Here is a 26,105-nt window from a genome sequence, read left to right as displayed (position 1 = left end):
TAGGGAGAGCGGTTTGAATGGGAAGGGTATTAGATTCATGTCATTTACTAAATATCCCTTTTGACACAAGTGTAAGGATTCAATATTCTTGCTGATTAGATCTCTAGTAGTCGCCGTAGTAGTATTATTCCATTTGTACTTAAAGATGGGTTTAGGAATGAGCAACTGAAAACTATTAACTGCTGGGGGAAATAAATAGGACATGCTTTCTAGGAACCTGTTATATTAGATTGGAGATCTGCCAGGCAAAAGATAGAGAGCAGGATCTGCCATCTTCTTGAACAAAAGAACACTGCCTCTGGTGTGAGGAGACCTGGGTTTAAATTCCACTTCTCATGCTTACCACATTTGTGACTTTGGGTATATCACCTAACTTCTCTGGGCCTCTATTTGTAAACTGAAGGGGTTGCCTTAGGTGGCCTCTAGGTCTCTTCCAGCTCTGCTCGGTAATCCTATGATCCCTTAATCTTTTCAGATCTCAGGTTTTTTTTTTTATCTGTGAAACGAAGAAATTAAACCCAAGACTGCTTCCAGTTCTAAGCTTCCATGAACCTTTGCCAATAGACAAGTGCACACTGATATAATTGTTATTTGGTTGGTGTTGTTTTTAAATGAATAAGTTTGACTTCCTTGAGGAAGGAGAATATGGATTTAGAAAGCCTAAGAAATTCCTCTACTTTAACTGATGTCTTCTGCCTCATCTTCATATACTGATATCTCCTCCTAGGAATTAATTGATTAATCAATAAACATCATATACTGCTATCTTCTCCTAGGAATCAGTCGATCAGTCAATAAACAACGTATATTGGTATCTCTTCCTAAGACTCAATCAATGGATAAATATTTATTAATTGCCTACTAAGTGCTAGACATTGTGTGAGCACTGTGGATTTAAAAAAAAAAGAAGATAGACCTCAAGGAACTCTTAAGCTAATGGGTGAAGACAACATGCAAAAAAATGTTTACAAATAAGCTAGATACAGGGCAAATGGGAAATAATACTATACAAACAGCAGTAGAATTAAGAGGGGCTGGGGAAGACTTCCAGTAAAGACATGGGATTTTAGTTGGGACCTAAAGGTGGCCAGGGGATGTCACTCATTGGAGTAAGAGGAGAACATTCCAGGCATGGGAGATGACCAGAAAAAATGCCCAGAAGTGGAACTTTTTATTCATGGGACAGCCAAGAGGCCAGTGTCACTAGATCAAAGAACTTTCAGGAAGTAAGGTATAAGAAGACTGGAAAAATAAGAGAGGGGTAGGTCATGAAAGACTTTGGGCACTCTTCTAAGGAAACTCAAGAGTTGATAAAGTAAGCCCCTGGTTCACTTTATAGGAACAAATGGGTTAGAGGATTTTCAGTTTGTACTTTGTAGTATTAAACAGAAATGCCTGCCAGCCAAATGTATGACTGCAGGCACTTGGATGACCCGTGGAGATGTTTAGAGAAAGAAGAAAATTCACCTATGAGAAATGCATAGATGTAAAGCTATGGCAGTCCTTTAGCATGGAAATACTTCCTATGGATTGTTGAAGTATAAGAGGTAGATATAGTGGCAAAAGAGCAAGTCTAGATTTGGGGGTACAGGATCAGGAAGGTTTGAATTTTGTTTTAGGTTTTTGCAAGGCAAATGGGGTTATTAAGTGGCTTGCCCAAGGCCACACAGCTAGGTAATTATTAAGTGTCTGAGATCAGATTTGAACCCAGGTACTCCTGACTCCATGGCCAGTACTTTATCCACTGTGCCACCTAGCTGCCCCAGGAAGGCTTGGATTTTAATTTCACCATTAAACCAGCTGAGTCATCTTGGGCAAGTCAACTAAAATCTATCTCATAGCCCCAAGTTCCTCTTCTTTTTTTTTAGTTTTTTTTTTTTAGTTTTTTTTGCAAGGCAGTGGGGCTAAGTGGCTTGCCCAAGGCCACACAGCTAGGTCATTATTAAGTGTCTGAGGCTGGATTCGAACTCAGATACTCCTGACTCCAGGGCCAGTGCTCCATCCATCTGCCCCTCCCAGGTTCCTTTTCTGAAGAGCCGTGACAACTGTACCTGAAATAACAGGGTTTATCATGAGGATTATACATATGAAAGGATTGCATGCATGCTTAGAAGCTATTATAATGGATAGAATGATCTAGAAAGGACAGCCTCTCCTTTCCCTTCCCCAGTACTCTGTGTTCAACAGGCTATATCTCCATCTTGAATTGCCCTCTGGCAAAAGTATGTCCTTTGGAATGACCTCTATAAAATTAGAAAACTGTCCCATTGAGGGGGGAAAAAAGATTTTCTTAAACAGTAAACATATTTCCCATAAAGTATAGTCTATTTGGGTGATTTCTTATGTATACTTGTGTAGTGGGTTGCTTCTTCAAACCACATTTTTTTTTTTGACCAGACAACTGCAGGGAAAGTGCTTCTGAGCACACTTCTGCTGATTGAATAGGTGAGGTTCAGCAAAGCTTCTATTAAGTGAAAACATTTCATGGATGTATATAACATTCTCAAAATACAATGACAGTAGATGGAGGAGGGGAGATATGTATATAATAACTTAAAGGGAATGTTTCCTCATCCCCTTTTTCATAAATAATCTCAAAGAAATTCCTCAGTGAAGAAACCTGTTAAGCACCTAAGTATTCAGTAAGATGATGGAGAAGAGTTTATTATTTTTTTTTAATGGACTGGGTTCCAGGCTTGTGACTTCATTGGGGAACCTAAGTTATGGAAAGTTCTTCCCACCGATACAGATTAGGGACTCCCCAACCAGGAACTCCTCCCTGCAAATTAGTTGTAGTTGCCTTGAGTCATGGAGAGGTTATGGGACTTCCCTTGTCATCACCCAGGCAGGACTTAAAACCAGATCTTGTTTACTCTTAGATCACTCTATACCACTGCTCCTGAAGGAGGTTCAGAAGACTTATTATAAAAACTTTTCCCCTGACCTTGAGGGCCTTTAATTACAGTAGGAGATCAGATTGATGCATGAACATTGAAATGTTAAATTATTTGGTACTAACTCCAAGTACAGTAGGAGTTGGAGTTTCTGGGGCTGGTATTGTGGAAAAGAGAATATAAGTGGGGTTTCAAAGGAAGGTTGACATTTGGACAGTTAGAGTAGAGGAAGACAGTTCAAGCAAGAACAACTGTCTCAGCGATGGCACAGGGGTGACCTCTGGGATTGGGGGGAAGGAAGAGACTGTGAAAAGACCAACTGCCCAGAGTTGAAGTTGTCTGAGGTATAGCAGAAAAGCCAATATTGTAAGAATCAAATTCTAGAGGCCTTTGAAAGGCAGACTAAGCTTGGACTTGATGTCATGGGAGATTTTTCTAAATTGTGTAGGGTCACGATGACAACAGAAGCTTGATCTGGAACAGGTTGAATTGGTGAGGATAGACTAGAAGCAGGTAGATTAGTAAAGGGACTGGTTTAGTAGTTTAGAGGTCATAATCCTGGGCTAGGGAGAGTCAAATACCAGAGACTTTCAAAATAGTTAACAGACTGACTCTTGGGGGGAGAAGAACAAAGTTGGTTTTCTTTTCTTTCTTTCTTTTTAAATGATCACTAGGTTTCTAGCCTAGGAAAATGGAGATATCAATAATGGGAATAGGGAATAGTTGGAGAGTTGTCATTTTTCCCTCTTAACCTTAGGTAAGGGAGGTTTGGAGAATAGTTTTGTATTTGATGTCCAGGTTGGGATATTCTTTATATAGATGGGAATAGGACTGCAGTATTGGTGAAATGCATAACAAATAAATCTGGGAATTGATGAAGACTGGTCTGATGAATAGAATAAGATTTAACTTTGGGATTATTATGAAAATTTTACCTACAAAATTTGGAAATATTATGTACAAAAGTAATGCTAGGCTATCCCAGTTAGATGTGTAGGGTGAATGAAAGCTTAATCAATATTGATATTTCTGATTGATCTCCATGTGTTGTTCAGAATTGTGAGATTGAAAGATATTTTAGAATCTCTGGTTTTCTTAAAGACTTAATTCAAGCATTACATTCCATATGAAGTTTTTTCAGATTTCCTACTCCCATAAGCTACTACTTCCCCTACATTATATTGTATCTGTTTTGTGTAATATTATATGTTGCTCCCCTTGGTTGGACAAAAATTTTCACTTTTTTTCCTCTGTATCTCCAGTGCCATTGTAAAGTATGGCATTAATAAATGCTTGTTAAACTTTTTTTCTTAAAGAATTGGTTGAAAGGGTTGACTGATCACCAATATATAACCTCTTGGAGTCAGATGACTGGGGTATATATTCTGCTTTAAAAAAAAAAAAGACCTTAAAACTAGGAAATGTGGAAGGTGGGGAAGCAAAAACTAATGTGAACCCTGAGAAATAGAAATAGTAAGGTCAACTTAGGAAAGTGGTCAAATGTTCAGAAAAAAGGGAAAGGTTGGTCATGGCTGTCCTGTGGGTGGAACAGCAGGATGTCAACTTGAGTCAGAGATCCACTGACTTTGAGCAGAACATAAGGCAAAGATAGAAAATGACTGTTTATCCAGGGATTTGGGCAAAAGGGAAAAAAAATCCAAGTTTGTGGTGGGAATTGAATGAATTAGTTATAGACAGTGACTTCAGAAGTTCAGATCTGGAGGAGACTTTTGTCTGGAGAGTCTAGAAGAGAGAGCATAATGCTTTAAATCAGGGGTTCTTCACCTTCTTGTATGCCATGGATCCTTTGGGCAGTCTGTTGAAGCCTATGGACTATTTCTCAGAATAATATTTTTAAATGCATTTTATGTATTACAGAGGAAACCAATTATATTGAAATAATCAAAACAATCAGATCCACAGATCCCAGGTTAGAAACCCATACTGACTCTAAGCTGAGTGAAATAAGCCTATGATTATCATTCACCCACACCACAAATGTCTTGTACCTGAGTTTCTTAAAGTATTTTATTTTCCTCCAATTACATGTAAAAACAAATTTTTTTAGGCTTTTTCAAGGCAAATTGGGTTAAGTGGCTTGCCCAAGGCCACATAGCTAGCTAATTATTAAGTGTCTGAGACCAGATTTGAACCCAGGTACTCCTGACTCCAGGGCCAGTGCTTTATCCACTGCACCACCTAGCTACCCTGTAAAAACAAACTTTAACATTCATTTTTAAGTCCTGAGTTTCAATTCTATTCTTCTCTCTCCTTTGCATCCTGAACCCCCAGATGGTAAGCAATTTGATACAGGTTATATATGTGTAATCATATAAAACATTTCCATATTAGTCATTTTGTGGAAGAAAGCTCAAACTGAAAAAAGAAAGTGAAAAACAGTATGCTTTGGTCTGTATTCAGATGCTGTCAACTATTTCTTTGGAGACAGCATTTTTTAAAAAATCGTAAGTCCTTTGGAACTATATCATTGCTGAGCATACTTAAGGTATTCATAGTTGATCATTGTAGAATATTGCAGTTACTGTGTGTACAATGTTCTGGTTCTTGTCACTTAACTTTGTATCAGTTCATTTAAATCTTTCTGGGTTTTTCTGAAATCATCCTGCTGAGTTTCTGTTGAACTATAACAAGTAGTCATGCTTGGTAGGATTTGGTGGGTTGGGGGGAGGAAAGGACAGAGTTATAAGGAGGAAAAAGAAGGGAAAGGATCATAAATATCAGGACTAGAACTACAGAAGACTAATTTCTAAGCTTCTTGTTCTACCTGGTGGCAACAAGGAATTAGGGGTATTTAGCTGTCAAAGGGAAATTATCTAGTAACACACTGATGCATCACAAGATAGGGACCATTGCCAATTGGGAAGTTAAGTGACTTTCCTTTCTCAGTGATACTGGTAAGAGCTTGAGGCTAGATAAGAACTAGAATTGTCCTGACTATGGACTCACCTAATAGTCTACCTTGTAATGATGATGCTCACTGAACTTAACTAGATTGCTTATCACATAATTTATCATTAGGATCACACTCAAAGCCTCTTCATCTTGGTCTGACAAACTATGACTTGGGCCCTACTAGAGAAGCTTTCAGAGAACAATCAATTATTTTTTAAATGTCTGCCAGATGTGAGTCATTGGGCCAAGTGCTGAAGGACGGGATTACTGAGACCAAAGTGAAACAATCCCTTTGCTTGGGAACCTTTGCATTTTAGTTGGGGAAGTAATAATGTACACATATAGGTATATTCAAAAGTTAGAAGGTGATTTGTGTTGAATGAGTGGTTAGGAAAGACTTCTTTAGAGAAGAAAACTGAAATCATCATGGAAGGATTTAGGAAGTCTATATGGTGGACGGAAATGAGAAGTAAATGCCAGGTATGAAGAACAACTAAGCTAAATGTATGAGTTCAGGAGATGGAGTGTTGTTTGTGAGAGACAGAGAGTATAGTGAACACAAAGGAGAAGTAAGGTGTAATAAGACTGGAAAGGGATTTTGCGATTGGTTATGAAAGACTTTAAGTGGCAAGGGAATTTTTTTTCCCTGGAAGTAAATAGGGAGCCTCTGAAACTTCTTGAGCAATGGCTTTAGGAAAATTACCTTTAACTGTGTGATGAGGAAGCATTAGAGGAGAAAGAAACATGAGAGTAACAATTAGGGGGCTATCGGAGTCTAGGCTAGTAGTGATAGAGGGTACATAAGGGGACATATACATCATAATAGGACTTTGGAAGACTGTGCAGAGCAGGTATGTTCAATGTCTGACTATTGAAATGCTGGGGGGTGGGGAGAAGCTGTTGTGTTCAGCATTTTGTGACTTGGAGAAGAAGAATAGTTTCAGTAGTGCCCTGATTCTCAAACTTTTTGATTTAGGACCCTTTGAGGGGTCCTAAATTGAGGACCCTTTAAAAAAAGTATTTCTAAGGTCATCTTTCAATATTTGCCATGTTGTTTAGTCGACTATTTTTGTTTATATCTGACTTTTGTGACCCCACTGAGGTTTTTCTTGGAGTGGTTTGCCATTGCCTTTTCTAATTATTTTAATGATTGAGAAAACTGAAGCAAACAGGGTTAAGTGACTTACCAAACACTTGAGATTGGATTTGAACTTGGGCTTCTGACTTTAGGCCTAGAATGCTATTTACTATGACACTCAGCTACCTGAGAAATGAAAACATTTTAGTATTATTATGAAAATAACTTTGATCTCACACACCCCCTAGAAAGGTTTCAGGTATCTTTGTCATCTGACCATACTTTCAGAACCTCTCATGTGGCATATTGGTGGAGGAGGTCAATTTACAGGAGTTTTAGAATGGAATGAGTAGAAGGAAGTAGAGATTTTATTTCTTGTCCATCCAGTCCAACTCAATTTATGTTTTATTCTCAGTTTAAATACTGACAACATTTCCATATACGTGACAGAGCATAAAAAGAGAATTATATGTCATTGCTTTATTTGTTTTTATTTTTTCCAATTCCAATTTTCCAGTTCCTGCAAAGATAGTTTTCAACATTCATTCTTTCACAAGCTTTTGAGTTTCACATTTTTCTACCACCTTCCTTTTTCCTCCTCCCTCTCCAGGGCAGTAAACAATCTGATATAGGTTACACCATGTACGATTGTGTTTATCATATTTCCTTATTGATCATGTTGTGAAAGAAGAATTAAATCTAAAAGGGAAAAACCATGATAAAAAAAAAACATTTTTTTTAAGTGACCATAGTTGGGGTGGCTAGGTGGCCCAGTGGATAGAACACTGGCCTTGGAGTCAGGTGTACTTGAATTCAAGTCCAGCCTCAGACGCTTAATAATTACCTAGCTGTGTGGCCTTGGGCAAGTCATTTAATCTCATTGCCTTGCAAAAAATCTTTTTTTAAAAAAAGTGACCACAGTAAGCTTTATACTGCATTCAGACTCTATGATTTTTTTCCTCTGGATGTGGATGGCATTAACCATAATAGGTTTCTCAGGATTGTCCTAGGTCACTGAACTGCTGAAAGGAACTCTGATCATCATAATTGACCATTTCACAAAGTTGCTGTTAATGTGTACAATGTTCTTGATCTGTTCAATTCACTTAGCCTTAGACCATGCAAGACCTTCCAGGCTTTTCTAAAGTCCTGCCATTCATGGTTTCTTATGGAACAACAGTACTCCATAACATTAATATAACCATAAAAATATTCAGTTATTCCTCAATTGATGGGCATCCCCTCAATTTTCAATTCTTTGCCACAACAAAAAGAGCTGCTATAAATTGTTTTTATACTTGTGGATCTTTTCCTCTTTCATCTTTTTGGGATATAAGATCTAGTATTGGTGTTGCTGGATCAAAGGGTTTGTCTTGTTGCTTTTTAAAAACGTTTGACCTTAATACTTGAAGAAGATCACATCAGGGAGGTGATGCCCAAGACAAGTACATGAATTGGATTTGAGTGAGGGGGTGCTGTGCTAAGTCGCCAACCTCACTTTCCCTTCTAGAATCATCTGGGTCCAATGGCCAGATATGAATCAGGATGACTAGAGATGGCCCTTGATGCCCCACTGATGCGAGGCAATGGGGGTCACACAACTAGTAAGTGGCCAGTGCCTGAGTCACATTCGAACTCTTCTCCGCCTGACATGAAGTCCTGTGCTCTGTCCATTGTGCCACCTAGCTGCTTGCACAAGTTTATTTCCAAGTTCCCCTAAGTGTACTTCTTTCTGTTCCCTTCAATGAATTAAAAAAAAAAGTTTCAATAGTCTTCTTGCTTTCAGCCATCTCTATTGTTAACCCTTCTCTCTCCTCCCTTCCCCTGTCACCAAAACCTAGAGAAAGGGGGAAAAAAAATCCCTTCTTTAAAAAAAAAAATTAGCATAAACAAAATGAATACAAATGGTTGCCATGTCCAAAAATGTCTTTCTGCACTCCGAGTCCCATCAACTTCTCTGTCTTGGGTTGATGCATGCTGTTCATGCATTGATCAAAATTTTTCAAAGTAGTTTTTCTTTAAAATGTTGTGGTCCTTATATAAATTATTCTTCTGATTCTACTCAGTTCACATTACAGGGGATTTTCTTTCCCTTTTTCTTTGGATAGATTACTATTCCATTACTTTTATATGGAAAACATAGTTTGTTCAGCCATTCTTCAATAGATGGCTGAATTATTAATAGGATTTAGATTTGCTTCCTTCTCTCCCATTTAATTTACTTTTCAGGATTCGGAAGTTTATTTTTCTCTTCCAAGCATTATTGATATTATCCTCTCACTTGATCTGCCCCTACCTTGTTCCTTATATTCTTTCATGATTTTTCCCTTTGATTTTAATATATTTCAACTTTAGTAGACATCTAATTCACATCCAGGGCCATTTCCAATTGAACTGATTCATATCTGGCCACTGGTTCCCAGATGACACCTTTGGAGAAAGTGAAGCTGATGACTTTGCCCCAACCCTCCCTCACTAAAATTCAATTCCTTTTTATTTCTTGACTTCACTTCCCTGAAGTCTTGGTTTCTTTGGTTAGGAAGGCCTAACAAACACAACACCTTAAGGGCGTGTTCTGCTGTACAACTCCAAAAGACCCTGAAGTTGTAAAGATTAAACAAACAGTCTGAATAGGAGGAGCACGGTACAGAACCTGTGTGTGTGTGTGTGTGTGTGTGTGTGTGTGTAGGGGGCTAATTTATTTTTACTTTGCTTTTTAAAGATAAGAAAAAAGAACCAAAAGCCAGAGATTCCTTCCTCCTCCTTCTCCCTCTCTTTCCTTTTTTAGGACTTAAGTCTCAACCCCAAACAAAAAGTCTTTATAGCATTTATAACAAGTGAATTTCCAGCTTTTGTTAGAATACTTTCTTTGACCAAGAACTGACCCCAAGAGAAAGCCTTTGGCATTTTAGAACTTTGCTAATCCATACTCCACCCAACCCTACTCCTCATTCTTAACATACCCTAATCTTTTATAACCCCGGTCTTAAATCCTAGACTATCCCTTACTCTTCTAGGCTAAAGGAGCTTGGATCCTTCAGTAGAACCAATCCAATAAACATTTATTCAGCATCTACTATATTTCAGGTGTTGGGGATGCTCTGACAAAAATAGGAGGGGCAAAACAGCTCAAGGAACTTATTCTACAAGAGATTAACATGTATATACATGATTAAGGAGGGTGAAGTACACTAATGACTAGGGAGTTGGAGATCTTTAGGGAAGAGCCAGGAAACCAATTTGACTTGTAACAGAGAGCATATGAAACAAGTAATGGGAAAAGTCTGGAAAGGTAGTACTTTATTGTGAGACTTTGATTTTCTCTCCCCTCCCCCCAATTACGTGTATACAAAATTTCTAAGTGTTTTTTGAAATTGAGTTCCAAATGATTTCCCTTTCTTCCCTTCTCCCTCTTTGAGAAGGCAAGTAATTTGTTATAGATTATCCCTGGACATTCTTGTAAAACATCTTCATATTACTCTGTTGTAAAAGAAAATATAGGCCAAAAGAAAAGCAAACCCAAGAATAATAAAGAATGTAAAAAAAAAAAGTATGCTTCAATCTTCAGACTCCATCAATTCTTTCTCTGGAAGTAGGTAGGATTATTATTTTTTTTTATAATGAGTCCATGAAAGACTTTTCAATGACAAACTGCTGAGTTTGTATTTTATCCTAGTGGCAATAGGGATTCAGTTGAGTTCAGGAGCCCCAAGTAATCACAAGATCAGATTTGTTTTGAATTAACAAAAATCTATTCTTTTCTTCCCACTTCCCACCTCCTACCCCCTTCGAATAATTATGCATAGTCCAGCAAGACAAATTCCCAAGTTGGGCATATCCAAAAATTATGTTGAGAAGATTATTTTAATATCTATAGAGAGGCTGGATTGAAGAGAGGAGAATGAATTAGAAGCCTATGACAGGGGCAGCTAGGTGGCGCAGTGGATAAAGCACCGGCCCTGGAGTCAGGAGTACCTGGGTTCAAATCCGGTCTCAGACACTTAATCACTTAATAATTACCTAGCTGAGTGGCCTTGGGCAAGCCACTTAACCCCATTTGCCTTGCAAAAAAATCTTAAAAAAAAAAAAAAGGCCTATGGCAGCATTAGTCTAGGAGAGAGAGTTAAGGAGGGCTTAAGTGAAGGCAGAGAGCCCCCTATTCTAATCTAATTAACAGAGTAATTATTAAGCTTTTCTTGACATAGTTTTGAATTCCTTGGCACTTCATCTAAATCCATTCCAATTTGTTAGGGAATGTCCTTATGAAAAGAGGGTCTCAGAACCACCCATTCTAGCTATGGACTGACTAAGGGCAGAGGGCAATAGAATGATTACTTTCTTTTCCTTTTCCTTTTCTCTTTCTAGTACTCTAGTATTTACCATTTATTCTTGTATAATCATCCCCTCAGTTCTTCTTCTGTCCATTTGCTGAATACATGTTGAGAGTAGAAAGGATTCCAACATTTCTTCCCCATGCATATGTTTAGATTTAGAGATGTGTATACACATGTTTAATGCACATATATACATATAAATACAAATGCTAAGACTGTATGCACTAGATGCACAACATGGAGATAGTGGTATATATGTTGTATATATGTACATATATGGGTATGTAAATATATATACATTTATATGAAATTCTACTTTAAAGATAGCTGCTATAGCTAACAGCCCCTTTGAGACAAGAGTTGCAGTTTGGCACTAATTACTTTTGAGGGGAGTTGCAGAACAAATCCCTTATTGCCTTACATGTCTTGAAACTCCCTTTTCTCTCATCTCTGCCTTTCTAGCCTGCCTCCAAGACTGGGGCAGAGGATTCTCTTTTCCCTAACCTTACCCCAGTGATCTTCTAACTGGGTAAATAGATGCCATAGCCCTAAGTCACTGTCTGCTAGCTCTAGCTTCAAAGAAATTCATAAGCCCCACACTTGCCTGGAAGGAGAAAGCTTAAATGTAAATACTACCTCTTCTTAATGGCTTCCAGATCTTTTCCCTCCTTTGTTTCTCACAAACCCTCGGGCTCTTTTTAAAAAGGCATTTTCCTGAGATAGAAATGTTGAGTCTAGAGTCTTAACCTTGCTTCTGAAGATGATGTATTTCTGAGTGAATCACTGTCTTTTTAGTAAACAGGGAAAGAATCTCAAGGATTAATGAGTTGCTAAAAATAGCAGAAGAGACCCAAGACCTAGTGATTCCCATAATCTTCATTCCCCATATTGCAAAAAATCAAAGAGGCTGGGGGCTAATGCTTGCAAGTACATGATTTAGCAGGATACATTTGATTTAACCCCTACCAAGGCTACATCTTGTTGGTCTTTTTGTCTTTGCATCTTCTTCATCAGTAATGGTCAAATGACTGTTCAGCAGACATCTGGCTAAGCTTTGATGCCTTGTGGGAGGAAGATGAATTAAAAAGGACATGGAAAAAGCAGACAGCTAGAAGGACTCAAAACTTGAGGAGTCCTCAAGGAACATTCTTAATCTAGGGCTCATTCATTTTTTGTCTGTTTTTGCTAGGCAATGGGGTTAAGTGGCTTGCCCAAGGTCACACAGCTAGGCAATTAAATGTCTGAGACCGGATTTGAACTCAGATACTCCTGACTCCAGGGCTGGTGCTCTATACACTGCGCCACCTAGCCACCCCCATTCGCTTGTTTTTAAATTTTTGATTTTTTGTTATTGATTATCATCTTTCAGTTTTTTGTCTGATTCTTTCTGACTCCATTTGAAGTTTTCTTGTTAGATACTGGAGTGATTTGTTATTTCCTTCTCCAGATCATTTGACAGATGAGGAAACTGAGGCAGAGTTAAGTGACTTCTGGATCACAGAACTAGGAAGTATCTGGAGGTTTGGGAAAATTAGTCTTCCTGACTCCAAACTTGATGTTCTCTCCACTGCACCATCTAATACTTTGATAGCTGTATTTCAATATAGGTTTCCTTTGTTAATCCTATGTGTTTTATGCATTTAAAAATCTTTTTTCTGAGGTGATCATAGACTTCATGGACTGCCAATTTTGTAGATAATGCAAACAAGTAAAGAACTCCTGTCCTAGTGTAACTGGGGTGGAACCTTTTCACTCATGAAAGAATCAAGGAGTAGAAAATAATTTCCTCTTTTTGGGGAGGGGGGGAAACTGTTGGGAGGGGGAAGGATATACATTTAAGTAGTCATTTGGATTGATACCACATTTGTGACATAACTGATTGCAGCATTGGACTAGGGGCCCTTACTTGGAAGGGAGTGGCTAGCCTGTATGAGTGAAGGGCCCTTTATCTGTGTCTTTCTCCTCTGACCTTGTTCAAACCTTGCTTGGTTTTTTATCTGTTCCTCCAGGCAGCTTTACCCGGCTGCACTGGATAACATGTTTTTATGCCCATGTTTTCTGCTGCCAGAGGCTTTCCTTTACAGCAGAAATGAGACTTATTTTAAAGTTAAATGCCTCTGAGTATATTCAGGTGAGTGCCACCATTTTGTTTATATTTCATGACTGTCAGTTGTACATTGAGTCCTTTAGAATTTTTATTTGGGATCTATTTGGACTAACTGGCATTTTTTTTTTTTTTTCATTTTGAATGATGATGAGGATCAGTATGGTACAGGAGTGCTGAACTTTAAGTCTAGGGAGATACATTTAAATATGGTTACTGATTTGTTAGTTTGTGACTCTGGAGAGGTCGCCTCAGTTTCTTCATTAGTAAAATGTGGATTATACTAACTACAGAACTCAGAGTTGTTGTCAGGAAAGTACTTTTAAAAATAATCAAGTAATGATGTTTAGTTTCCTTCCAAAGCTATCACATTTATTTTTATTTATATGTATTTTCTCCCCAAATAGAGTATAAGCCTCTTGAGAAAAGACTTTGGGGGGGGGGTCTCCCCTCCCCTGCCCTTTTTTTCTTGTATCTTCATCATCTAACACAGTCTGGCACATGCTATATGTTTAATAAATATTTGGTGCTTGTTGATATGAATATGACCTGTGATAATGATGGCTGCCACATTTCAGAATGACTTCTTTATACAAGTGGTTTTGCTCATGTTTTTCTGGGGTAGCCATTTTTAATAGACTTCAGAGAAGAAAGGGATTGAAAGCTTTCCAGGACCAGGAATAATTTCTTTTCTCTAGGTCCTTTAACCAGTGAGAAAAAGTAGAGCTCATAAAGGTGGGTGGGACTTCTTCAAAGCCTGAGGCATTGTTTGTTAGAAGTTAGGTATCTACCACTCATTTCCTGACAAAAATTCAAGCTATTAAGCCCTCTTCTCCCCAGTTTGAATACACATTGCTTCTATCTCTGGAGGAAAGACTGCATACCATTTGGGTGTAGTAGGTGTTCTGTTAATTGATACCTTTATAATTAACAAATAATATCTTGCCATCAAAACACCTAAGTCAACTGGGTTCCCTGTAATTAATTATCTGTAAGGTATAGTGGAAGAGTGTGCTGTAACCTATGAGCGACTAGATAGGTATGATGTTCAAAGGAATGCTAATTTACTTTGGAAGTTGTCCATTGTTAAAAAAAAAAAAAAAAAAAGTACAGATTATCTTTGCTACCTTTTTCAAATGAGTGTTGAAGGAGGAGCAGGACTCATTTTGCCTTTTCCCCCTCCTCTTTCTAGATGTATTGCCATCATTAAACGTGGGTCCATTTGAGAGCTTTGGGGAAGCTCACTATCACAATGGCCAAGTATAAAATTGTCTTGTTAAGGCATGGAGAAGGAGCTTGGAATAAGGAGAATCGTTTTTGCAGCTGGGTAGATCAGAAGCTCAACAGTGATGGAGAACAAGAAGCTCGAAACTGCGGCAAGCAACTCAAAGCCCTCCACTTTGAGTTTGATCTTGTCTTTACCTCTGTTCTTAATCGTTCTATCCATACTGCTTGGCTGATATTGGAAGAGTTGGGTCAGGAATGGGTTCCACTGGAGAGCTCCTGGAGATTAAATGAAAGACACTATGGGGCCCTTATAGGCCTCAATAGGGAGAAAATGGCACTGAATCATGGTGAAGAACAAGTGAGAATCTGGAGAAGAAGTTATAATGTCACTCCACCTCCTATTGATGAATCTCATCCTTACTATCAAGAAATCTACAATGATCGGAGATACAAGGTTTGTGATGTGCCTGTGGAAGAGCTACCCCGCTCAGAAAGTCTAAAGGAAGTGTTGGACAGACTTCTTCCCTACTGGACTGAAAGGATTGCCCCTGAACTGAGAAGTGGCAAAACCATTCTTATCTCTGCTCATGGCAATAGCAGCAGAGCACTTCTGAAACATCTGGAAGGTATGAAACTTCTTGCTACTTACTAGATTTACATGATGTGCTGATATGCTATTTTTGGTTTAGAAAGGATGTAGTTATTAATACACTGACTAGATATATTTGAATACCTTTTTATCTTCCCAACCTCTTTGTAATTTCAGGTCTGAGATTCATCTTGTTTTTGTAGATCAAATAACTTGTTTTTTCTCCCAAACATCTACTCTTTCCAAACAATGGAAAGAGAAGGCTAGGAGAAAATATAATATTATATAATATTTAAAATGAAGTCCCTGAGCCTTCCATTTTCAATGTGCATTTATTAAGTGTATATTCCATATGAGGCAGAAAAGCTAGAATAGAGTGCCAGAAAAACTAGGATGGAGTGCTAGGTCTGGAATCAGATTCATCTTTCTGAATTCAAATCTGGCCCCAGTCACTTATTAGTTGTGTGACCCTTGGGCAAGTTACTCAATCCTGTTACCTCAGTTTTTTTTTTTTTTATCTGTAAAATGAGCTGAAGGACATGACAAATTACTCTTAACTTTTTTTATTTTCTGGACATCTCAGAATAATGCATAAAATACCTAGCAACAAATAAAATTGTGAAAATAATGATATATATATACATACATATTTTTTTTCCTATCCAAGTTTATGAACTCCTCCTAAACTTTTTCCCTAGATCCCTTGGGAGTCTGTGGACTTCAGGTTAAGAAGCCCCTGTAGTAGAGGATATACCAGGTCACAGGTGTGCGTGCGTGTGTGTGTGTGTGTGACACACACACACACACACACACACACACACAAAATAAATATGCAGTGATTTGATGGGGAAGGAAATATGTAATATGCACTTTGACAAATTCTTTACAAATATTTTATTCCTCACAATAGTTCTGTCAGGTAGGTACTATTATTATCTCAATTTACACTTGAGACAACTGAGGCTAGCAGAAGTTAAATGACTTGACTTGCCCAGAGTTAGTTATCTGAGAACTGACTTGAACTGGGGTCTTCCTAACTTCAGTTCGTACTATATACGTTGTTTCACCAAGTTCTTGGGGTGAAGGAGAAGTACCTAAGAACTAGGGGAACTGGAATAGCTTCTCTGGAAATGAGCTGAGCCTTAAACTGATCCAAGGATTTTAAGAGATGGAGGTAAAGATTTAGAGCTTTCCAACCATGAAGAGCCACAAAGCTACGGAATGGATGGAAGTAGGAGAAAGAGTAAGGAGGGAGTAGGTAGGAGCTAGTTAGGTAAGAGTCAGATTATGAATCAAACTCTAGAGTTCTTTGTTCTGATTAGCTTCTGTCAACCTTAAATGCTGCTTTAATGTATTCAAGGTTGTTTTCCATGACTAATCTTCAGATGCTATGCTCTTGTTTCCTAAGACTAGCTCAATGGATTGTCTATGTCTATAAGAATAAAGGAAAAGAACAAATCTCTCCAGATTTACTCAACATAGCAGAGAGCCAGCCCTCAGCCCAAATAGATTTTCCACATGGCTGAAATTTTAAGACTAAAACCTTTATTTCTACTATGTTTAATAAAATTCTATAGCTTATATGCTTTGCTTCATTCTTAAGTAGCATAACAGAATTATGACTCTGAACCAAAGTTTATAGAAGAATAAAATTTTTCAGGATACCTAACTCCCTTCTAGGCTTGAAGGCTCATTTTGGAAACCTTTAATTTTTGTTTGATCCATTGTTCCAGGTGGTAAGTGTTCTCTCCTTCCTGAAATAATCACATTTATATTGATCTGTAAAAATGATTTACCCACTAATAGAATGTAAGCTCATTGAGGTCAAGAACAGCTTTGTCCTTATACCCTCCAGGACCTTTTTTTGTAACGATTTCTTAGCAGATACTTACTGGATCAGATGGAAACTTAAATTATGAATAATATTATTTGTATTACAGAAATACAGGGAAAGTTTCAGACTACCAATATCTTAAATTTGTTTTGTTCAGACACAGATTCACTCCAGATGACTGTACTTTGAAATCTTGTGATGTCTACTTTTCTTTTTTTTTTTTTAGGTTTTTTTTTTAGGTTTTTTTTTTTTTTTTTAGGTTTTTTGCAAGGGAATGGGGTTAAGTGGCTTGCCCAAGGCCACACGGCTAGGTAATTATTAAGTGTCTGAGGCCGGATTGTTCAGGTACTCCTGACTCCGGGGCCGGTGCTTTATCCACTGCGCCACCTAGCCTCCCCTGATGTCTACTTTTCATAAATTTTTTTGATTGTCTTTCTGTCAGCTGTAACTTATCATGTGTTTCCAGGCTTCTATTCCTTTTTGTTGTTCAGTCATTTTTCAGTGGAATCCAACAATCCAGATTTCATTTTGCATTTTCTTGGAAAAGATATTGGAATGGCTTTTCTTCTCCAAGTTTCTTTTTCTGATGAGGAAATTGAGACCAATAGGGTTAAATGACTTGCCCAGGATCACAAAACTAGTAAATGTCTGAGATCAGATTTGTTGAATTCAGGCAGATGAATCTACCTGACTCTAGACTTGGACCTCTGTCCACTGAGCCACCTAGTTCTATTCCTTTTAAGATGTATTGCTTCTGCAACTCTTGTCAGCTAGGAGAATAGAAACTTCATATTACTGTGGGTGTAGAATAGGTACTGCCATGAATAAAGAAGAGAGATATTTAGTGTGAAGGTGTTGATATTTATTATTGGTTGCTGATAAAGCCCTCATTTCCTTTAACAGTGAAAATAGTTTGCCGTATAAGTAAGCTTTTACCTAGTGGTTTTTTTTTCCAGTCTTAGTTTTATGACTTTAAGATTGCCTATTTAAGGCTGCTTAGCCCACTAAAGCCCTAATATCTTTCCATCCAGCTTGTAAGCTTTTCAGGGCAGGGACCTTGTCTTCCATCTATAGTGATTATATACTTCAGATTTCCCAGGATGTACTGATTTGAAGAAATGAGTATTCTTTTAATAAGACTTTACAAAAGGAGTAGACTTTCAGACAACAGCCTCAATTTTTTTTCTCCTCAGTGCTCCCCCCAACAGAAAAACCTATTTTCATGGCTTAGATCACTGCTTTTCACATAATATGATGCTCAATAAAATCAGTTTGAAAGAAGATGTTTAATAACTATAGGTAACATGTACTACAAATAGGATTAAGGATCCTTTAGGAAAGGTAAGAAGGAAGATTGAATTTTTGCTTGAGAATGATGTTTTGGGGGCATTAGAAAAAGAGGTTATCTAAACTATGTTCTAGGATTCCAAATGGGTCTCTTCTGACTCTATAATTCCTATCATCTCCCCTCCCCCCCAAACTGTTCTTCCTTTTTTAATGTCTTGATCAGGATGACTTTGTTTAACTTAAACTTCTAAGGTTCAACACTTTTCTTGTTCTTTTCCTCAGAGGTTACTGAAGTCCATGTATGGTTACAACATTCTATAGTTAAAATTGTACCGATATTCCTTATGCCATCAACTTCCTTCCATTATGTATAAAATTGGAGGTCTTGGTCAGACCGGCTTGTTTAATTGCCCTCCAGTTATAGTTATATTCTGTAAGTCCTTTAAAAGACAAAAGTATATAAATGAATGGAACAGGAGGAACCTTTTATAATAGAAGATGCTTTGGGGATTTAGGTTTGTTGTAAGAAAAGAATGTAAGTGGAACACTATGAAGTGTTTTCAAGAGAGCAATTAGGAGCCTATTACAATAATCACAGAGAGAGAGAGATTGAAATTAGATGGTATTTGGGGGCAACTAGTGGCACAGTGAATAGCGCACCAGTCTTGGTGTCAGGAGGACCTGACTTCAAATCCTGCCTCAGACATTTAGTGATTGCCTAGCTGAGTGACCTTGGGCAAGTCACTTAACCCTATTGCCTTAAATAAATAAAAAAATTTAAAAAGAAACTAGATGGTAATTGTATGAATAGAGAAGAGTTAATTTGTGGGGAAAAATCACTGTAAGAAAAGTGAGGACAAATGACTGGATAAATGGAATGAGTGAGAATGAGGATTTGGAAGATGACAGGGAGGATTAATTAAGATTTGAGTGACTAGAAGGATGATAATACTCTCTGTAGAAGTGGGAAAATGTAGAATTGCATTCTTATGGAGAAAAAGATAATGAGTTCTGTTTTGGACAACCTTAGTTTGAGATGCCTAGGGACATATCCAATAGACAGTGGTGTTGAATTGGAGCTTGGAGAGAAAAGGGTCTGGCAGTGAATTGCATAAACAAAGCCAGGGAACCTAATGAACTCCCTGTTTGGGGCAGTTGAGGGAGAGGGGAAAAGAACCTGGACTAGAGCTTTGGGTACACCCAGAGATAGGGAGCATATGACTCAGCAAAGGAGACTGACAGAGGTAGGAGTACCAGGAGAACCTAGAGAGCATTATCAACACCATCAAACTTCAGAGAGGCCAAGAAAGATGAAGATTAAGAAATGGTCATGCCATCTGGCAGTTAGAATATAATTGATAATTTGCAAAGAACAGTAGAGTTGAATTGCAGCTTTGTATGCCAGACTGCAATGAAGGAAGAGGACTAATCCCTATTTTTATTACTGATGATGGGGATAAGAAAGAAAAATGGGAGGTTTGAAAATTAAGACAGTGTACAAGAGGTAAGACTTTATACTATAGTAGAAATATAATGATCGATGATCATAATGATATTGATCTCATTCTTGAAGAAAGCCATGACATTAGGATGCCATAATGAGCACATGAATTGGATATGTGTGTGAGAGGAGCTGTGCCAAGTCGCCAGCTTTACTTTCTCCTCCAAAACCAGATATGAATCAGAACTGGCTTTAAATAAGAAATATCTAGGTTTTGGTTCTTGGATTTCTACTTACTATCAAAGTGATCTTGGGAGAGTCACTTCCCTAGCTAGATCTTGATTATTTTATCTGCCAAGTGAGTGAACTGGATTAAATATCCGTGAGAACCTTTTAAATCCAACCACCCAGGAGTTACTGGTTTATATTCCGCAATCTGTAGCACCCCCTGGTGGTGATAGACTTCAGATGAGACGTATGAGATGGAATGAATAGTATAATGTAATAGAAAGAGGAATAGACTGAGAAGTGGGGGCAAGAATTTAAATGTCCTAAGTAGCCGTCAGCAACACACACACACAGAATTGCTTCACATCTCTGGGTCTCAGCCTCCTTACCTATAATAATGGGATTAAATTAGGTAGTTCCCAAGGTTTTTCTAGTGCTAATCTGTATTGTATATACATACAATTGTATATTGTATACATATTACAATAAATTCTGTAGGGGAAAGGTGGATATGAAAGGATTTTAGGTTTTTGATTTTTCTCAGTCTTGAAAAACTAAATATATTTCCTCCTTATTCCCCAAAGAACCTTCCTTTTTTTTTTTAACAAAAGAGAATTGTTAGACCAAAAAACCCCCACCCCCCAAAAACACATGATCATGTAGCACACCACTTGTCTTCTGAGATATAGAGAGGTACATAGGAAAGAATTCTCTGAATCATTAGTCACTGTTCTGATTAAGGTTCTTAAGTAGTCATCATGCAAATTCTTGTGGGTCTGCTTACTTCATTCTGCATCATTTCATCTTTATATTCATCTTTTCTTAGGTCATAATGTAGTACTTCATATACCATATTTGCTCAGCACTTCCCTATTCAATAGGAACTTACTTTCCTTACAATTTTTTTCTACTATGAGGTGCTAGAATTATTTTTTTTCTAAAGTATATACGATATCTCTTTCTCTTTGGCATCCTCGGGGATATGTGCCTAGTAGTGTTATTGCTGGATCAGGGAGGATATATGGTTTTGTGACTATAGGAGACTTGGAATTTTTTTGGTGGGGGGGTTGGGAAACACTTGTCTTATTTCATTGATCCTCCAGCTGAGGACCTCCCTTTTCCATCACACATTAGAGAGGTGTGTGGTTTTTCTAGTGTAATTCCAAATGATTTTTCAGAATGGTTAGACTACCTCCCAAGCTCCACTGCCAGCACATCAGGGAATCTACCTTCCCTCAGCTCCTCTAAAGTGTATGGTTTCTTTTTTTTTCCTTTCCTACTCTAAATGTGAATGAAAAATGATTTAACTTGAATTCCTCTCATTATTAATCATTTGTAGTATTTTCATATGGTTGCTAGGTTTTATTTCTTTTGAAAACAGCTTTGTTATGGCTTTAGATTGCTTCATCTATAGGAAGCCAATGATTGATTCCATAAGTCTGTTTTTTGTGTTAGGTTTTGCAAGGCAAATGGGGTTAAGTGGCTTGCCCAAGGCCACACAGCTAGGTAATTATTAAGTGTCTGAGGTCAGATTTGAACTCAGGTACTCCTGACTCCAGGGCTGGTGCTCTATCCACTGTGCCACCTAGTCGCCCCTATCCCATATCTTTATTTTTAAGTGTTTATAACACTTTCTCCTTTTCTTTTTTTGCTGCACCCCTCCTCCATATCCAAATGGACCTTTCTTAGCTTTGAAAATGAGTATTTCTCAGATTAGACTGGATATGCCTAGTCACCAATTTTCTGCTGAGAAGCAACTATATCTTTCTGAAAAGGAACACAGAGTAAAAGGTCCTACATTCATTAGCCAGACAAAAAAAAATGGTTATTGTTTTTTCTTGTTGACCATGGGAACTAAGAATTCAACTCAATTTTAATATATGTATGTTTTCCTTATTCTAGGTATTTGACAGAAGAATTGCTGGATCCTACTGACTACCATTGCATAGCAATAATTGGTTTTAGAGCTCTAATTCATCTTTGTGTGAGGATGAATAGCAATTTTTTTCTAGCCCAAGCAACATGATTTAATTATGAGCTGTTTGAGGGCAGAGACTTTTACTTTTCTTTTTATCTACAGCACTTGAAACAATATCTGGCAAATAGTAGGCATTTAATAAGTGCTTACTGACTGAATAAACTTTGGGGAAAGTAGTACAATAGGTCCCTTCATACTTCTTGGAAAAACTTAGGGGAGGAGTAATGGCAAAGAACAGACTTGGGATGCAGCCACTAGCATGTCATCTGTTTAGCTGTTTTTGGTTGCTTCTAAACTGCTAAAGCATTGCAAATACTTTCAGCACTCTCTCCATTTCAAAACCCTGGTTCTTCTGCCCTACTTTTGGCAATAATTGGTTCTGATTGTAAATTTGGCTGGCAAATTTTGAATTCTAAAAGGACTTCCTTATGCCTTTCTAAAGTATATTTATGTACTTTGTATTTTTTGCATGGTGTAATGGAAAGGGGTCTGAATCAAAGGACCTGGGTTCATATTTTGTGTTTCCTATTTGATGATTATGGTGACTTTGGACAAGCTATTTAATTTATTTTGAACTCACTATTCCCATCTTTACAATGGAGGGGAAAAAAGAGGAAATTGCCTAGGATCTCTTAAGGTTTTTTCCAAGCTCCAAAAGCTATTATTTGTGATCAAAAATTTTACAAGGGCAGGGGACTACTTGTTCTCTAAAATATCAGTCAGTATTTAGGTATCCTCAAAATACATTCCTGCCCCTACATTCTTGTGAAATAGCAGAGATAATTAAGGATTTGTTGGAATGTTAATTAAAGGAGAATTCAGATAATTTGGCCATTATCATAGTTGGCAGAATTGCAAATATAATAAGAATCTACTTTGCTTAAGTTCCTATGCCACAGATTTTGTAGATAGTATATGGAACTCTGGGTCTGAATTCAGAAAGATATGAGTTCAAATTCAATCTCAGGAACCAGTTATGTCACTCAAGTTTTGTCTCCCTCAGTTTCCTCATGTGTAAAATGTAGATAATAGGGGCGGCTAGGTGGCACAGTGGATAGAGCACCGGCCCTGAAGTCAGGAGTACTTGAGTTGAAATCTGGCCTCAGACACTTAATAATTACCTAGTTGTGTGGCCTTGGGCAAGCCACTTAACCCCATTTGCCTTGCAAATACCTAAAAACATGTAGATAATAGTCATGCCTACCTTGTATGGTTGTTGTGATGATCAAGTAAGATCATATTTGTGAAGTGCACAGTGCCTGGTACAAGTTTTTCAGTTGTATTTGATTCTCCATGACCCTACTTCGGGTTTTCTTTGGCAAAGATACTGATATGTTTTAGCTATTTGCTTCTCTAGCTCATTTTATAGGTCAGGAAACTGAGGCAAGTAGGGTTAAGTGACTTACTCAGTTACAAAGATAGTAAATGTCTGAGGCCAAATTTGACCTCATTAAAAATGAGTCTTCTGATTCCAAGCCCAGTACTCTATCTACTGAGTCACCTAATTGCTTGTCACAAGGTAGGCAATTAATAAGTTCTTCCTTTCTTATTTAAATGTGATATCTTTGTTTTGAATAATTCTGAAAGATTCCATCAATCCATTTAATGTTAGAAGCCTAGTGAAAAGGTGACTTGTAGAGATATTTGTGGTTAACTTTTTACATCTAACAGATCTATAGGTAAAGAACAGCATTGACATAGTAAATCATTTAATTGAGATCAAAACTCTCTCAGCCTCTCAAGGACAGTTTCAGTTCTCTTTTCCTCTAGAGTAGTTTTGGATACAGCCTCTTTCATAACTCACAGCTTCAATAGAGAAAGAATAGACAAATTTTTCCATGACTAAAACTGTCTTTTCTCCTTCAAAACCACAAACATTTATTAAGCACTATATATAGATATAGATATAGATCTATATATCTATATATCTATATGGCTAAATACTAGGAATACAGAGACAAAATACAGTAGTATCTTCTTTCAAACTTGCATTCTACTGAGTGATTCAACATATACACAAAGATAAACTTAGTCAAGGTAATTTTTGTGGAATGAGAAAGCACTGACAATTGGCAAGTTCAGGGACCTTGTTACTCCTTGAAGGATAAGGATTCTAAAAGGTAGAATTGAGGAAGGCATCTGGGGATGGGGAATGGTATTGGCAAAATGCCCTGAAGTTAGATAGAATACCATATTGGAAAATGGGTAGACATTTGCTTTCTCTTAAACAGCAAGTAAATAAAAGTAATCTGAAGTAATGTTGGAAAGGAAGTTTCAAGTCATATTTTCAGTGGCTTTAAACACTAGAATGAGTTTTTTGATCCATTGTACATAGGGAGTCATTGATAATTTTAACATGGGTGACTTAGATTTATGCCTTAGAAAACTATTTCAATGGATATGTAGAAGATGAATTGTAGAGGGCTAGAAGTAGGGACATCAATTAATAAAACTATTTATTATAGTTAAGAGCAGAGAGGACTTGCACTAGGATAGTGATTATGGGAATATAAAGGTGGGGTGGGTGAAGGCAAAAGCCATAAGTATTGGCAGCTGACTGAGTACAAAGAGTGAGGGGACCAGAAGAAGAAAAGTTAATAAACCTAAATGACTATGAAGATGGCATTCCTTAACAGAAATAAGTCTGCAAGAGGGCAGAAAAGGTTCCATTTAGGTTAGACTTATTGGATATCTATGTAAGTTGCTAGGTAGGAAATTGGCAATTCAAGATGGCATACTAAGCTTCAACTTGGGGCCTTGACATCAGGTCTGCTGGCAAAATGAATGGTGCTGGGAGCAAGAACAGATTATGCTGCTCAGATATACCATTGCCCCCCCAGGAGTAAAAACATCTGGGGATATGGAAAGTAAACAGGGGAAAACTTCTATATGTGAGTGAGGAAGAAGAGATTGAATAGTTACACAGTAAGAGACTGAATAGTTAGTTAGACAATAAGTAGCAGAGGTGGAGTCAAGTCCTCTGATTTCAAATCTAGTATTCTTTTTACTATACCTCATTTCTTTGATATTTTGATGCACCTTCTGAAGTTGGAAAGTCTACTGGAGAAATCACAGGTAGGGGAGGGGAGGCTGGTTCTAACATTCCTTTAACTCTCAGAGTTTTCTTATAAAGGAATAATTTGCTTTAAGGAATCATGCTGGTTTTATTAGTATCATTTTGGGGTTGATTGTTATCGAGGAATAAATGAGAAATTCATACACACACACACACACACACACGTATATATTTGTCCTAGAAATCCTGGGAATTAAGAAACTGGAAAACTGAGTATTTAGATAAAGAGACATGCTAAGGAGACATGCTAAGTATTGCTATAGCCTTTTTGCTGAACCTTGTGGTGAATGATAAAAGCAAAGACCAATATTAGATGATGATATAAGAAAAAGAAGGGGGAGGAGAAGGGAATATATATTTATATAGCATCTTGTGTGTGTATATAGCCAAGTTCTGTGCTAAGTGCTTTATGAAGCTTTCATTTGATCCTTATAACAGCCTTATGAGGTAGACTGGATTCAAAAGATGTTGTGTAGGTAGAAATAACAAGTTTCAGCAACTGATTTAATGAAGGCAGTGAGGGGGAGTGAGGAATTGAGGTTTATGCCAAGGCTGTGAAGCTGCATGACTGGAAGGATGGGTGGTATCCTTCAAAGAAATTAGGAAGTTGGGAAACCTAGATTTGAGAGTTCTATTTTGGCCTGGTTTGCTTTTTTGTTTTACTTTTTCAATTTTTAAAAACATCTTTATTTAAAATTGTGTTCTAAATTTTTTCCTTCTCTCCCTTTCCCTCGTCCCTGAGATGATAAGCAATCAGATAGAAATGATACATGTACAATTATATAAAACATTTCCACATTAGAAAGAATGAAAAATAGCGTGTTTCAGTCTATATTCAAATAATAGCCATTCCTTCTCTGGAGGTGGTTAGTATGCTTCATCATTAGTCATTTTGGGACTGTCTTTGTTGCATTGCTGAGAAGAGTTGAGTCATTCATTGTCGATCATCATGTTGCTGATACTGTGTACAATGGAGCTTTTGGTTCTGCTCATTTCACTTTCCATCATTCATACAAGTCTTTGCAGGTTGTCTAAACTCTGCCTGTCCATAATTTCTTATTGCACAATGCAATTCCATTGCATTCATATACTATAGTTTATTCAGTCATTCCCCAATTGTTG

General features: G+C 37.5%; 1 protein-coding gene across 3 annotated transcripts in view; it reads left to right on the top strand.

Annotated features, from left to right (window-relative positions):
- The window catches only part of BPGM (bisphosphoglycerate mutase), a 48,862-nt gene that overhangs the window by 3,667 nt on the left and 19,090 nt on the right, over nt 1-26,105 (top strand). For 2 of the 3 annotated variants that reach the window (XM_074193658.1, XM_074193657.1), the window contains exon 2: nt 14,516-15,176. In XM_074193658.1, the coding sequence (XP_074049759.1) occupies nt 14,576-15,176 (601 nt within the window). In that variant the 5' untranslated portion in view covers nt 14,516-14,575. Of the gene's footprint in view, nt 1-13,222; nt 13,351-14,515; nt 15,177-26,105 lie in introns of those variants that run through there. The other variant, XM_074193656.1, reaches the window with a different exon arrangement.

This window comes from Macrotis lagotis, chromosome 7 (genome assembly GCF_037893015.1).
Source record: "Macrotis lagotis isolate mMagLag1 chromosome 7, bilby.v1.9.chrom.fasta, whole genome shotgun sequence".
In the NCBI taxonomy this organism is placed as follows: Eukaryota; Metazoa; Chordata; class Mammalia; order Peramelemorphia; family Peramelidae; genus Macrotis; species Macrotis lagotis.
The sequence above is the reverse complement of the archived record's forward strand: the minus strand, read 5'-3'. Positions and strand labels throughout refer to the sequence as shown.